This window comes from Lutjanus erythropterus, chromosome 16, assembly GCF_056507025.1.
Source record: "Lutjanus erythropterus isolate fLutEry1 chromosome 16, fLutEry1.hap2, whole genome shotgun sequence".
NCBI lineage: Eukaryota > Metazoa > Chordata > Actinopteri > Lutjaniformes > Lutjanidae > Lutjanus > Lutjanus erythropterus.
The window spans coordinates 24553716-24570454 of NC_139332.1; the positions used below are offsets into that span (position 1 = coordinate 24553716).

Sequence of the window (16739 nt, forward strand, 5' to 3'; positions counted from 1 at the left end):
GAAATGTTTCAAAATGCACTTGTATTTGCCTAAAAATCTGCTCACTAATGCTCAGGATAGCATTACAGTAATGAGATTATCACATAAGCTACACACATGCAGCTGTACTGTATCTGCCTGCAGTTCTTTGCCGTCACTCTTTAGTTACATCTCACCTCCCTAACCCTGCAAAGCAACCGTCTCCGAAGGCATATTCCCTGAAATAGCCCGGTGCATGGCAGTGAATATTTGTGCTGTCAAAGGATTAAGACATCACAGCATATCTAAAACTATTAGAGCTACAATTTATATTACTTTCCTGACACAGCTGAGCAGAGAAGCCATTAATTTTCTCCACAGTAGTAAGGACTTTTTAAAAGTCCCCACTATGGTGGAGGTTTTGAACTGCCATGCTGGACGCTCCACACACACAGCAGAAGTCATTTGGTTCAATTTGTTGCAGTAAAAAAAAAACAGGCAGCTTTTTGCATCTGTGAATTTATCTGACAAGGTACCAGTTACCACTTGTTAAGAGCACGCTGTAATTTTTTGTTAAATGTGCATATTACAGTAAAATGCTGTTTCCATGATCGGGAATACTGGAATATTGATTAACATGTGCTTTAGGACACCTACAGGCTTGGGGCAGACTCCTGGGCCTCTCCCTCCACAACCCCATTACCCCCACCTCCGCTACCTATTCATATCCGGAGGAGGGGTGTGGGATCGATGGCATGCCGGGATGCTATTAGAGCTGAGGCAGCTATGCAGCCAGAGAGCCACGACTTCAAAAGCAAAGTGTGGGAGGAGAAATAACACAAGGTAATTATCTGGGCCCCGCTAGCTACCGCCGAGGTAATCTGTAGAGTGGAGGACGAGGGGGGCTGTGGAGGTGGTGTTCAGGATGTCTGTCCATATTTACCTCAACTCACTGCACTCTGCTCACTCCAGCAATGCTGACGGAGAAGACAAAATCTTTTCCTGGCACACATTTCTGAACATTTTATCCTATTATTTACCAATTTTACCTGGCAAATTTAATGGTTAAACTGCCGACCAGGTTAAGACATCACAAGCAGCATAGCTAATGCAGGGTTTACCCTGTCTCTCTAACTCAAAGGTGGGTCACCTTTGTATTACTGGCTGCCATCAGGGCTAGGCAGTATGGCCTAACATTTATATCATAGTATAATTTAAAGCATAGACAGTAACAGCATATATCATGGTGTATTTGTTTTTCTTCCAGTTTTAATCAATAAAGCACCAGTATAACAGCTGCATGGCAGTGATCACTGTACTCTTGACTGTTTTACAAGGACATATGTCACATAGTACAGAAGTATTTTAAGAACTTTTAATGTGCAAATCTAGCACCAAACTTCTCTAAAAAGAAAAAATACAAAACCATTTCTCAAGTATATTAAATATTACCACCACTCACAACCACACAGATCATCATTTCTTGTTGTGTGACTTTTTAAACCTGAACCTCGTCCATATAATGGAGTTTACACCAGTCGGTTTTTTCCAACTGGTTCTTTCATCTGTTCTTTTGACCTTTTTGTTGTAACTTATAATAATGTTGAGAAAGAGTTTGAGTATTTTGATTTTCCGATGTAAGTGGGATTTTAAAAAATGCACTAAATTGGTATCATATAACACGCCTACTTTGATTGATAATGTGTAATTAATTTATTTAACATGTTTGAATAGATAATAATTTCAGTTTATCTCAATAGCTGCTGTTTTGACTGGACAAATACAACACACCGACCTGGCAAGTGATAAAAAATAATTAAACTGTTATAATATTTAGATAATTGATTAATTGCTAAAGAAATTTTTCATGCAAAAGTGGCAAGAAAATGCTGTTTTCAGCCTCTCAAATATGGAGACTTCCTGCTTTTCTCTATTTGTTATCATATTAAACTGAATATATTTGAGTTTTGGACTGACAAAACTAGACATTTAAAGAAATCACCTTGGATTGGGATGGGATTATTTTCTGACATTTTATAGACTACAAAACCCTGGATTAAACTGAACATTGGCCCCTGTCTCTTCTTGCCTTTTATCAAAGAGATAGAGTCAGTAGAGGGAAATGTGCACAGAAAGTCTGCATAATCTGTTTTTATGTTGATTCCTGTGGCAAAATATACAATGTGATTTGACACAGTCTTTCTTTATTTTATATTTCTGTCACATTTTGGTAAAAAAAAATTACATTTTATGGACATCTGTGATTTTGTTTTTAAGCACACACTTTGTAGACCGTGCACAGTTTTTGCCACGTTTATCTCAAAAACATCCAGGGAAAATGCTGAGCTAATGCTGTTTATAAAAAGACAAAATAAGTGATAATCACAGTGAATCACATCCCAACCTGTCACACTGCCTCTGAAGCCAAATTGCATGGCAAGGTGAGCAGCCATCTGCTTTTTCAGTTATCTAAAAAGTCGTGACGAGTGAGAAGCCATTAGGCAAATGTTCCGGGAGCATCTGGACAACAAGTCATCACAAAGTCAAGAAAGTTCCACTTATCCCACTGCAGCTTACACAGGTTTATTTTATTGGTTAGCAAACACGAAATTCATTCCGACTAAGTAACATCTGCGTGGATTTCATTTTTCTGATCGCTCATTTCGAAGTGTACACAAAATCTTCAGTCAGAGCGACTTAATACAATTTGCTTCCTCTGTTCCTGAATGTTTCTCATTTGTGTAATCAAATATCACAGCAATAATCAGTGGTATAACTATTCCACTCCATGCATAAAAGCTCCATCCCCAGTGACTCATTTCTAATGGAAAGAAAACACAACTTACCACAGACCACTCTGTTTTACATACATATGAGAGATAAAAAAAAAAAAATGAAAAACTAGGGAACAATTATAAAAACTGCAGGATCAGCAAGCTAACTCGTATGTGTGGCCATATGCTTTATGCTCGCCGACTTATTTCTGCTTCCAGTGCAGTTAATGAGTTAAAGGTCAGTAGGTTGTTATGACACCAATTAGTGCAAATGCTTCAAATCAGCATTGTAGCTCATCATCAGTGGCGGTCAGCTGATGCTTTGAGATTTCAACAAAGCTAATTGCGGAATAATGAGCACAAACCGACGCTCTCACCATGAGGGGTGTTACGAGAAATAATCCCCTGGGGCGGTTTACAGGTCGTGTACTGCACTTCAGATAGAGTCACAGATCAACACAGGGGTCAGGGTACAGCAGAGAGGCAGGAGGTTATGTTCAGGTTAAAGTGCAGGGTCAGCTTTAAGACCTTCTGCATGACCCTTGACATTAAAACTTGACCTGATCTTCCTTAAGTCATCTTATGTAAAGCATACTTGGCTGCTGAGTTGATAGAATTTGGGATTTTGCACTAAAAAATCTAAATATTTTAAAGCTGAAGTGAAGTTAAATTTAATTTGTGAAATCAGTATATGCCCTGTGCTTTTTAAATTTGTGTACTGCATAACTTAATCATGTTATAGACTATATTTTTCCTGTATTTTCTCCTTTATGCCAACAGTTTTCCCAGTTTGAGCATAATGTGTTTAGATGGTTAGGTTAAGCAAATTGCATCCTATAAATGTATCATTACCAGCTCAGCTTTTTCAGAGAGCTAAAAAGATAGTATCGGATAGGTTTCGCAACTGGAAGATACTCAAGGTTGCAGAATCAGTATCATACGTGAAAAAGTCCTATTGAGCCATTCCCGAGAAAGGAAAAATTCTTGCACATATCTTCCTAAATAAATGCAGCTGTATACCTTCTGAATCCAAGTTTCTCTCTTTAAACCAGACCAAGACAAGCTTATTTGCTTTAACTCATCATAAAACAGAAATCATTCAAACTTAATAGAAAAACTGAATAAAAGTAAATAAAAAACATCTTGGTTAATCTTCCCACTGCTCCAACAATCACCAACCCTGATTTGGTCAAAATAAATCCTTAACTTACTGCACTAGATGTGAAAATAGTCCTCTGGCTCAGTGGGCCACTGAATAAGGGTTTGTTGCTAAGCAGCGACTCTCACTCTGCAGATCATTAAATTAGCCAAAAAAAACACCCCACAAAAGACAAAGATTTAGCCAACTGTAGATAGCAAAGGCAGCCATCATCAAACCCTTGTTCAGACTGACAATGTCTGTATCATGGGTCGGGGCAATATCTGTGTGGGCAAACACAAAAAAACAGTTCATAACATCACTTTTAGATCAATTTGAATGATCCCACAGCCAGTTCACCACCTTTGGGGCTACCCCGTAGTCTTTGCTGAGCCCCATCTGTCATGTGAGTAGTCCCTCAGCGACACCGTGTGTGTTGTGATTTAAAACATGGGATAACATACAGAGCGCTGAAGTTAGAGGTTTATCACTTGCTGACATTCTGGTCATTTGCCACCACCACATATAAACCCACTGAGGAGAGACGGCTAATGACAGACCCTTTCCTTTGTATAAGTGTGGTACGACCACAGTGCCATCTGGCAGGATCATTGCCAGCAGTAACGAGTTAGATTGTTGAATGCTAAATGTTGGACAGGCGTCAAAAAATATGCGCATATTCCCTGACACAAAAGGTGAGGAGAATTCAGATTTCTATTTGGCTTTAAGGTTTTTCACACTTTATTTTCATTCTGAAATGAAATGAGATGAGAGTACAGTCTGTGGCTCACGTGGTGTCATATATTGAATCCAGGATGCTTTTAATGTGTAAAATTCACAGTTTCTGTCTGGTCAACTGACACCAAGGTGTCAACAGAAATCAACCAAGCTGTATGTGATAAGAGTATGCCCTGATCCTGACACTGAAACTGTGAAAAAAAATAAAAATAAATAAATCATCAACATCCGTCACATCTTCACAAGACAGGAAAGTCCCCCAGTACAACCACAGTTAGCAGATAATATCACAAGCAGGAGGGTTTTGGGATTAAGTGCTCAGTGAAGTGTACTTAATCAGTACATTGCTGAGAGTAAAATGAATTTTAAACCTTTGAACCTTTTTTTTTTTCCCCTGGGAAGTCAGATTCTGGAGACCGTCTGCAGTATTCAGATTCTGTAGACTGTCTGGTGATTCAAAGTGGCAAATTCACTTTCACCAGCCGACTTCTTTAACCTTTAAGCAACAGCTGACCGCACTGAGGGCGACCTCGTACGCCACAGCAGCGCTGAGCCGGAGCCCACGGGTCAGACTGTGCCACCTCATTCCCTGTGATGTATCGCTAATAAACAACAGGGCGGGCCAGAGGCAAGCACCCTTTAACAAGGACAAAAACACTGGTCCACTTCCACCGATGACAACTTGATGAATAAACTCTCCAGTCTAATCAATGACACCACAACAGCGGCAGGAGCCAGCCAGTAAACCGGTCGGTCAGGCAGTGTCGGAGGCGCACACACTCCCGGGGCCACCCTCTGTAAATTGCAGAAGGTGTTGACTCAACTGCTAATTAACCAACAAAAAGAGAGAAAAATGAAAAAAACACACACACCCACACACACACACAGATTACCCTGCATCCTCTCTTTCTTACACTACTTACACCCACATGCATATAATGACAGGGGCTGTGGCCTTGTTGTCCACTGTCTGCCACCCCACTGTAAAAATTAAAAAACAATGGCTGATGTTGCCGCTGTGAGCTACTTAGAAAACCTCGCCTCTATTAAACTGAAGAAACTTCACGCCTCATCGCTTCTCAATGTGGCACCAATGAGCAAAGACTGACAAATGCCTGTGTTCAACATAAACACTGTGTGCTCAAGCTTCTGCAGTGGCAACAATCATCATGACAGCTTTTACTGTCAGTCGCTAACATAAGGATGTAATGCACTGACGCATCAGTAGACGATACAAGCAGACATGTAGCCAATTGTTGGAACCAATTGTGTGAAGGCAATCAGGAAGCCCTGCTTATGAGAGAGTGTGTGTGTGTGTGTGTGTGTGTGTGTCAGTCCTGCTAGTTTCATTGAGCCAATTACATCTAAGAGAGGAAGCGATCTTTTATCCAGCCTTGTGCAGAGAGTTTATTGAACTTCCCTGCCAAATGTCTGTGGTATAGGACTTCTATGAACTGTCTGAAACAGAAACATCTGAGACAAAAACATCTTTTAGTTTGCATGGTTATACACAGTTTTACCACAAAAAACTGATTAAAAGGTGAAATGAGCTCCGCAGTCCAAACAGTAAGTTGGAGCTACAGACGGCATATTAAATAGGTTAAAGTTAGTTGCTTTCTCCCGCCCCACCTCCCTAGACTCAAAGCTCAGGCAGGTTGCTTGCAGGTTGCAGTGACACTGACAAGCAACGACAAGTCCTACGCTATAAACTGATCAGCTCTTTGTAACTGTCAGTTGTCTGTCTGTGTAAAACTAAGGGGGGAGCAGGGCGAGCAGTTTGAAGTAGTTTCTGAGAAAACCAAAAACAAGGTGGAGAATTTAGTGGTGAAATAAGAAATCACCAATGACTTGGAGTGAGCCGTTTATATCAACAGACGCTGCAGGTCCTCTTCTATAGAGGCCACCACGTTGCGCCGCCATGTTTCTACTGTAACTCATAATTTACAAATCAAACACTGGCTCTGGCTCTAGAGAGGGTGAGATTCATGGCCGCCATATGTAGGTGTTTATGATCTCCAAGCTCACCGTTATTTATTTTGTTGCATGCATCAAACCATGACAATTAGGGCTGCCAATTTTATGCACTCTCCTTAACCAACAGTTGAAAATGCTAAAAACTGATTAATCAGTTAATCATTAATAATATTAACACATAGTTTTTCTCTTTTTTCCCTCATAAGTTTAAGTTTCCGTGTTCAACAAATGCCTCTGCCAGACAAAACAATGTTAAACGAGTTGCAATTACTTCCATTTCTATCAATTAATTATGAATTAATACATTTTTATTTAGGTAAATTCTTAATGGTGATTAATTAGTTATTGATTAATCATTAGCAGACAGAGTCAGTCTAGAAAAAAAAAATCTGAATCGAAAATCAGCTATTGGACATTTTTTTTACAACTCCATAGCTACATGGGCAATTATTCCCACAGGCTAAAAACATAAACTTGAGGCGGCTGCAGTCTTCAGGTGCACTTGCGCGTTTCCTTCAGTTTTATGTGGACTTGCAGTCATTAGATGGTAAGCATCAATAAACTCCTTGAACTCTGCATCATGTTAGTTCTTTAGGTGTTTTATCAATTTGCTTACGTCAAGTGGCTACTTTTCATAACACGGTATCATGTGTGGGGTTTCGGAGTAGTTTTATGGGTACATGAGGACAGTATTGGTCTGATACCCGACGCTGGTATCTGTATCTGTGCATCCCTATAAGCAACAGTACTGTACACACCTTGCCAGTAAAGGCCTCTTGCTTGAACAAGTTGTCACCACACCTAAAACAATTATATTACAAATATTTTACATATTCAGTAGTCTTTGATGTTATCTACATGCTTCAGAAGCCCATTTACCTCACCGAGATGATGGTCCTAATGGGTTATGTCGATTACTGTTTGCTCAAAGTCTGCTCAAAGGACTCAAAATTGATACAGCAAGCCATGACAAGAATCCCATTCAGAGCTGCCAGTAGCAGTCAGTCCAGTCATCTAGTGAATGTTTTCGTATATCTGTTCTGTTTATTCTGCTGCTATCTCTTTGCCACTCTGAGGCCTATAGAGCCTCTCAGACTGATTGACGGAAAGAGGTTCTGGCTCCTGCCACAGAAGCATGATTGACGTCCTCGAGATGGAAGAGAGCCAGCGAGGATTTTACTGTCACTCTCGGACGTGCAGAGGGTTCCAAGATGGCAGAGGGCTGATATGTTTGAGAATCAGCACTCACACGTGGAGACTGCAAAAAGCTACTGTATGCAATTCTAAACATATGCATCGTAGCTGTGGTTTGTAGTATGTGCTGCTGAACGGTTCTCATGGCAACATAACAACACATTACCTACTTCCTTTGAAACCACTGAAGCCGAAGACCAAAAGTACAAACAGTTTCACTTTTTCTTGCAACACTGGTGGGCAAACAGGTCCTTCCAGCACTGGATAACTCACACTTCCCTGCACTTAACAACAATAACAACATGAACCATGCAAAATGCATTGCAACTTGGCCTTTCAGTACCCAAAGAAATAACGATGAAGGAGGAAGTCTCTCTATGTGACAGAACATATCACCCAGAATATCATCACACACATCCACACTCATCACACACGTACAGACAGACCCACACACACACACACACACACAGCACAGCAGCTACAGATGTGGGGCAGTGGGAGTCTGCAACTTACTTTTTTGTCATCTTTCTGGCTTCCTGGCTGCGCATCCTTACTGTGGTTATCAGCAGAAGGCCTGCTGCTGGTATCTGTCTGTCTGTCGTCCAGTTCATTCTGCTGATTGGTCCCTGACCGAGGAGAGCCCAGAGGGCGGGGCTCCGGCTGCTGAACACCACTCTGGACCTCCATCTTCCTCTGCAGTGCCTTGAAAAGGAAAATGGTGGAAAACAAGGCGGTAAAGGGGAGGAATTAGACAAGTGATGATTAATATTCTTTCTCACAACCACCTCTCCCTAACACACTGATCTGTGCGCGTTTCTTTGACTGCTGGTTTCTACTCAGGTGCTGATGAGCGCAGAAGATGACAAGGCAAGGTTGGCTGAGCTTCCACTAGATTATAAAATATATATAAAGATGCAGCGACAATTAGAAACACTTTGAATCTTAAGTGAAAATTAGACACCCTCCTAAAAGTTACAGTACACATTTGTGTGCAAATCAAGCAAGTTATAAAAGCAACTAATAAAAGGGTTATCATACTAATAGAGCTGGGGTGATTTGTTGACATAATCAATTATGAACATCAAAAAAATAGCTGTTGAGTGCTGCCCAACATACTAATGTACTATTTTATCAGCAGTTATACACACACATACAGGTAATATCAATTAGCTAGAACAAAGTAAGACTAGATAAAATCATAGAGATAAACAAGACTGTGATATGCATCTACTCATCTTGGCATCTATATAAGTGCATTCACTTCATTTGCATATTTTGTTTTTATTAATTTTAAGAACAGATCCTAAAGACTCAGACACCTATAATACTATAATTTTGTGTGACGAAAAAGGTTGGTAAAAAAGCTAAATGTTTACCAAGAGCCACTGTGTTTCCTGTCTTCAAACACACACTGTGCAATCATGTGCAATTTGCATTTTTACAAAACTTCTTATATAACACAGGCCTAATGAAGAAATATGTGTTGGTCCAAAAGCATTATTATCAGAGCTGTATCTTTATAATAAAAATAACTAGACAGATAAAAATCAGTTTTTCAAAAACTCCTGCACCATGAGTCATCTATCACTGAAACAAGGAACTGCAGGACAGCAATATTCCTTTTTTAATAAAAGATGATCCCTATTCTGATATAAGAAAGTAAAAATAAAGTAAAAATATATATTGTCTCAAATGATATCAGAGACTAAAACAGTAAACTTTCACCGGTATTATTGATATTTCTGAATAAATAACCCCAAAACTGCGCAAAATGAATCCCTACCAGCTCCAGGGTGTTTCACTGCAGCTGATCCTGACCTCTGACCTCATATCTGCCTCTGACAGTGAATGATGAATGACTCTATCATTATCTAAGCTTCTTTCTGTTCAGCAGCCGAAGAGCTGTGTGCAAAATATTCCATTAAAAAGTTTTAACCTAATAAACTAAAAGAAAAAAAAACTTGACACTATTTTGTAGCTTCAGATGAACAGCCTTTCCTCGGTTAGTTGTGACGAGTGACTAGAACGCTGCAGAGTATACAGTGTGGTTTGTGTGAGGAAGTGTCACTGCATTATATCAGCAGCAAGTGCGCAGTGTTTTCAAGTCCCCGAACAATAAAGCAGGGATAAACAAAGTAAGGAGAAGTCACCTCTTCCTCTGAAGGGCACATCAAAGACTATCTATGTGAAATCAGCAGCCTGGTGGTGTTTAGCACTGAGATGCTTCATTCTGCATTCTGGGGCCATCAATAAGTTATGAGGTCAGTTGGTTGTTCTCTCAATTGAGATGAGCTGCCTCATAAATGCATGTCCTGAAGGAGCTTTTACTAAACATGGGCGAAAACAGGGACAGTTCCCTGAAATCAAAAATATTTTATGCTTCTCTGGCCTGCAGTATTTTTTTTTATCCATCTAGTTTATTTTGGTGTGAGCTGCAGAGTTGTGGAGACATCAGCCTGCCTGGAGACGTCTGCCTCCTCTTGAATATAATAGAGCAAGATGGCACTCGGCTTGTGTTGCTAAAAGTGGCAAAAAAATACTTCTGAAACACTCAACAAAAAACTGTCTGTCCAGAAATCATGTTTTATGTAGGAACTATTTTTGTTCTATCAAACTACATCTACCAACTAAATCGCTGCGCAGAAGGAAGCGTGCATGAACTCATCGACAAGAGGGCACAGCTCAGCCGAAGAGGGCGCCATTAATGTTTGCATGCCACCCTGTCACAAGCACAAGCCTGTCATCCATGTGCAGATGCACACTTCCATCCATAAAAAGTAGGGTTGCAAATTTTCTGCATTTTGTTTCTAACTGACAGCTGAAGACTTAATCAATTAATAATTAATAACATACAAAACATCTTTTTCTCATTTTAAATTTTATTTAAACATTTCTAGCGGCACACTAGTCATGTGAAACACTGACTCAGTGGTTCCCACACTGAGGCAGCTGCTGTGGCACTGCTGATTAAAAAAATGTGGGGTCGGGGGCAGAAATGTTTTCTTGGCTTCGGTAAGTGGGACATGCCAGAAAAAGTTTGTGAACCACTGCATTAATTCACGACACACAAACAATTCCAGAGAAGAAAATAATCATACAATGAAGCTCTCACTCCAACAGATGCTCTTGTCTGCCCGTCCTTACTCAACAAACAGTTACTGCCATTTCTAGTCTCACCAGCCAGACCAAACCAAACCGTGAGAAAACCTGCGAGCTCCAGAGAAATGGCACGCAAAACATACATAATATCAATAAAGCTAATGATTTTTTAATTGGTTAAATTCTTAATGATGATTAATCAGTAACATCCCTAAATGCAAACAGTTCCTACATGAAACTGTTGTTGACAGTTGATCTTGAGTAACCAGGTAATGATTTCTGGAAAGAGGCTGGGCGATATGGCTTAAAAATAATATCTTAGGCTATTACACAAAATAAAATACATATCTTAATATACACATTTTCTCTAAAATAACATACTGTAAATTCTCAGATATTCCAAATATATGGTAATCTTATAGAATGTGATGCATCACTGTAGATTAAACTACCCAACACTTTCAAACAACAGTAAAACAATGATAAAACTGATATATAATCATCAGTAATGTGGATAAATTACTGAGCAGGTAAAGGCAAACAGTAGAATAGCTAGAAAAGTATAGTTAGTTCAGAAAATTACATCAATTTACTGTAATGCAGGCTTTAAAACCAGGAATTAAACACTTGTACCATGTCACAATACAACAATTTCCAAAATCTATGACAGTATCTAGTCACTTATCATAATAGTGACATAATATTGATATACTGCACAGCGATATAATGACTGCAGCCTACAGCTCCAAAACTCTGCAACGTACACCAAACAATCTAGTAGAATCAGGGTTTTCAAAGTGGGAGGCGGGCCTCTCAACAGTTTCAGGGGATGCTCAGTGAAGTGGAAGTGACAAAATGTTAGTCAACTATCAAAAAGAGATCACAGTGATTACCAGCGGAGGAAAGAGTACTGAAAATCTGTACTGAAGTATGAGTCCTGTTACATTACCAAAATGTTACTCAATTACAAGTAAAAGTACTGGTGTCACTTGAGTAAAAGTACAAAGTACTCATCGGGACCTAGAAATTAAAGCATCATCTTACTTTTTAACTGTTTATGATGATCAATACAAGACATTCTTTTGTTATTAGACTATAGATTAAATATTCATTGGTTTTTCATCCATACCTCCTGGTTTTCATTTGCCTGTTTGCAATCAGATCACCTGATTGGCTGCAAAAGTGCAAACAAAAGGTGCAGACATTAATTCGACTTGTACTCAATACTAAATTATGATTTTGAAAGTAACTAAGCAGATTACATGGTGTGATAAATACTTAAGAACAAATAAAAATGCTGACTTGCAAATCTACTAATAAAAGTACAAGGACCCCCCCCCCCCCCCCCCCCAAAAAAAAAAAAAAACTTAATTGCATTAATATTAATATTTGTAATTAGGTACTTCCTCCTCTGATGATTACCCTAAATGTGTATGATTCTGGGACAGTTTTTTTCCCCACTTTCCCAGAGTCGAAAATTAATTTGAGGAGACATTTTTTATGTATTTAGTGTAGTCAGAAGTTATGTAAAACAGCACTATTTCGCTGCCTTGACTCAACTGTTGATTGTCTGTGGGATCAAACAGCACATTCATGATCCCATTTCAAAGCTCAGACTCAGACTTCTCAGACAACCCTCTGATCCAGATGGATAAACAGCACTAAACATTTTGATTTTGGGGGTGACCTGTCCCTGCAATGTTACAGCACACTGACAGGAGCGAGACGAACTTGGCATGACAGGTGAACACACCTGCTGTCCGATGTTAATTCACCCCTGTGACGTGCGGTGTGACGTGCTTGTCCTGCATGTATTATCATCTAATAGAGAAGAACGGTTGCAAAAATCCTCTAATTAAGGCTAATAGTTGCAAACTCATGATGAGGCACGTTTATAAAGTTCTTGCGTGTCTGTACTCGGACATGTTACCTCGCAGGTGAGGTGCAGGTCAGCGCTGAATTTCAAAACGACAGTTGCAAAGACGGTTCAAAGTTTGCTCCTTCCTGAGCTGCTAATGTGCATCCGCCTGCTTTGCCAAATGAAGCTGCAGTTTCCAGTGGACATTTCACTTCAAACAAATAAAAAACAAGTGCAAGAGCATGTATAATCTAACGACTTAAGAGACGTCCTAACGAGGGGGGGTTGACCGTGGCTGTGTCGGTGTCACTGCTGCAGAATTAACAGCGCATGGCGGCGGCACACCAACACAAACAAGTCGCAAAACAATGCCGAAATACCTCTGTCACTTCTTGGCTCCTCGTTATGTCAGAAGCATATCAAGAGGAAGATGCGGTAGTGCAACTTGCTTTACATCTCTGTTGTTGCTCTGACGCGGAAAGCCACGGCAGTCTGGAGCAGAACAACAGGCGGCCGGTTCATTTAGTTGTTATGAGAAGTTATTCCGTCAGAAAAAAAAACAGAGCAGAGACGCTGAGAGATACTTCAGTCACCGCTGAGGAGGCAGCGCTGCTCGGCGTCAGAGCCGCACAACCCCAGCGCCGCCGCTTTCTGCTGCTGTCACGGCGGGCGTGTCCCCGCGGCTGTCACCAAACAAACCCTCCTCCTCCCTCCCACCGAGCGCGTGTCAAAAATGCTGCCTTCAGGTGCTCCTCGAAACATCCTGTATCCTCGACCGCAGGTGTCCACACTGAGGTCCAGAGCGCTCATTACAGAGACTCCCTGAGTCAGAAATCCTGTCTTACCTCAATTTAGGATTGCATTTGTTAGTTTTGGAATTACAGAAACAAGATTTTATTTAACTTTTAGTATTATGCCTTGAACAAACAATGTTCCCAGCCCAAACATGTTTACAAGACACTATTATTTAGAGAAACAGACCAGAAACCAGAATAGCAACAGAAATGATAAGTAATATTAAACAAATTGACCATCCTGACGTTTTTTCCGAGCTTCAGGAACAAAGTTAGCCACATTAAACAGCTATTCCATTCTGTCATCATCTGTTCACCAGAACATTTCTGGATTTTGAACATTTCATGACCTTTCATTGAATATCAGTATTCTCAACTCATCACAAAAAGGTCAACACAGAAGAAAGTGTGATTCATTCTGAACTTCTCTTAAGTCCTGTTATTCACGAAACCTGCTTTCTGCCTGGATATTTTTTAAATCCGCCATCTTTATGGATCAGAGGAAGAATTCCTCTTCTCAACTGTGCAGCTAAAGACATCTGAGTCCTTGATAAGTCTGCTGTAACATGAGGTTTGGTGTCATAATTATGCTTGATTTTGAATATGTTTGGAAGTTTGATTTAAAAAAATATCATTCAACCATTTTGCCTCAAATCTGACAAATACCTTTCTTCTAATTGTGTTTATGCTGCATAATAAATTATTACTATACGTTTAGTTTGAGTCGTTCCTCAAAAAACATCTATTGCATGTTAAAATGTTTTTGTTTGTTTTTTTTAGTGTTTTTCCTTACTCTTTTGAGGGTCTACAGGACAGGGGGAGTCGCACTCTGTACAGGCCCCTGAGACAAATTATGATTTGTGATATTGGTCGATCTAAATGAAATTTGACTTGACTTTTCGAGGAAAAAACATTGGATCTTTTTTTGTAATGAGGACCCTGGGCCTGACAGGGCTCCTTGAGTGGGTTGTAAGAAATTCCCGGCAAAAAAAAAAGTAATAGGATATTTTAACTTTCAGTCTGTGGGCTCCTTCTTCCCCTGGCACCACATCATGTTTCTTCAGAGTTTCCAGATTTTTTGTATAATTTTCTAACATTTAATTAGTTAATTTAACAATAAGTTAAACTGACAGTATATTTTCTTGTCAGGTTCTTTTGTTAGCATTAACATTTCTATTACATTTGTTAACTTAAATTTATCTCTTTTAAATAAAGTCCTTCATTTTAGTTTGTCCCTCGTGTGCTTCCTTCATTTGGTGTGATCAAAGAGCAGGGCCATAACACAGAGCATAACATTGTTTTTATTTATCTATTTATTTTAGCTGTTCTATTTGTGTTTTTTAGATTTATACTTATTTATGATTGTGACAAATACCAATCAAAATTATTTTGGATTTTGTATATAGAAATAAAGAATATCATCCGATATACTGTATCACAATCATAAAACAATCAGGAAAGACTGTCATGCCTCAGCCTGCCAAACACAAATTTTCAAGTTTAAAATTACAATTTGTCATAATCTTAAAGGTCACCAACAAAATTTAATTAGGATATTCAGATGCAGCAGGAACTTAGAGGATCGTCGTAAATACCATTTACCCTGTAATGCTGTAAATGTACTTTTGCTGGTCAGCCTTGTTCCGTATCTTAGAAATTTTAGTTTATTAGTTTATCAAACAGGAGCCATGCAGGACACAGCCACTAAACCAGTGTTAGTGCATTTTTTTTTTAGCCTGTAGATATTGTCAAGTGAGTCAAGCAAAAAAAAAAAAACACAAAACAAAACCTAATTAATATTTTCACAATAAACAATAAAGAAAAACATAAACAGTATAGAACCAAACACCAGTAAAGTACTAAACAGCTGATTCTTAATATTTCCTACAGTATCTGAATGCAGCAAAGGCTCTTATTGGAGGAGCCGACCTCAAGTTGGAGGTGAGCTGAAGCCAGGCCAGTAATAGTTGAATAGGCAGTGCAATTTGCTGAGTGAAAATAGATTTATTACATAACCTGCATGGTGTAAAGAGGAAATTGTATTTTAGTAATAATAGCCGTCATAGTACAGTGATCCCATCATTCAGCTGAATAACATCACTTGGAAAGTGCATTTTGTGTGCTGTAAGAAATGTAATTTGACATCACTGATACTTCTATAGTACATCCCTATATTAGTGAATACCCACTTTAAAAACAGCATTTAATCAACCTGAAGTAAAAAGGAGCACTTTTCTTTTCTTTCCTTTTATTTTCTTTTATCAAAAAGCAGAGATACGAGTTGAGCTGCCTTGTTCAGCTGCCAGAGGAAAAGCCGATCAAAAAGATCTTTAACTGGGATACAGCACACCATCTGCTCACAGAACCTTAGAGAACTTTTGATATCAAGAGAGGGCAGAGGTCCGCATGTGTCCAGTTAAGAACTGGTACCCTAAGTCAGGTAGGTGTCCCTGAGGAGCAATGTGTTTGTGTTCTTGGTGATCTTTCACTGCCCAGTATGCAGTGACTTGAAGAATCGTCTGTTGAAGACAACCCTGATTTGTTTTGGTCGTCTGCAGGTGATATGTTGAATTTTCTCTTTAGTAAGGAGATCAATGTCCTTTTCTTTTCTTTTCTTTTCTTTTCTTTTCTTTTCTTTTCTTTTCCACAGAGGTTCCATAACTTTTGGCTTAAAGGAACAGTTCACCTCAAAATCAAAAATGCGTATTTTCCCTGCAGCCTTTGGTGATATTTATCCATCTATACAGTTTGGAGATATCAGCCGTATCTGCCTTCTCTCCAATATAATGGAACTAGATTGCATAAGTCGTGTGGTGCTCAAAGCCCCAAAATTTGATAAACTAAACAGCAATGTCTCTTTCCAGACAGTGAGCAGTTTCATGTAGGAACTATTTTCTTTCTTCAGTAGAATCTACTGGGACGACTTTAGAATCTGCTGGAACTTCTTTCTTTTTCATAGACAGAAATTGCTTTGAGCGCCACAAGCCGAGTGCTATTTAGTCAGATTATATTGCAAAGAAAGCAGGCATCTCTACGGCTGATATCTCCAAAACTCTGCAACTCGCACCAAAAACAATCTTGATGGGTAAACAGCACTACAGTCCAATGGAGACAGACAGATACATTGATACTTTTATTTTTACTTTAAAAAATAGCTTTGATGTAGTTAAGCTACTTTTGTCATTTTATTGTAGCTTAGCTTGCTACATTTC

General features: G+C 39.3%; 1 protein-coding gene across 5 annotated transcripts in view; it reads right to left on the reverse strand.

Annotated features, from left to right (window-relative positions):
- The window catches only part of LOC146313145 (RNA-binding motif, single-stranded-interacting protein 3), a 400986-nt gene extending 387622 nt beyond the window's left edge, over positions 1 to 13364 (reverse strand). For 4 of the 5 annotated variants that reach the window (XM_084738573.1, XM_084738576.1, XM_084738570.1 and 1 more), the window contains exons 1-2: positions 13114 to 13364; positions 8290 to 8478 (exon numbers count right to left, since the gene is read on the reverse strand). In XM_084738573.1, the coding sequence (XP_084594699.1) occupies positions 8290 to 8463 (174 nt within the window). In that variant the 5' untranslated portion in view covers positions 8464 to 8478; positions 13114 to 13364. Of the gene's footprint in view, positions 1 to 8289; positions 8479 to 12805; positions 12948 to 13113 lie in introns of those variants that run through there. The other variant, XM_084738571.1, reaches the window with a different exon arrangement.
- Between the last annotated feature and the right edge of the window lie 3375 nt (positions 13365 to 16739).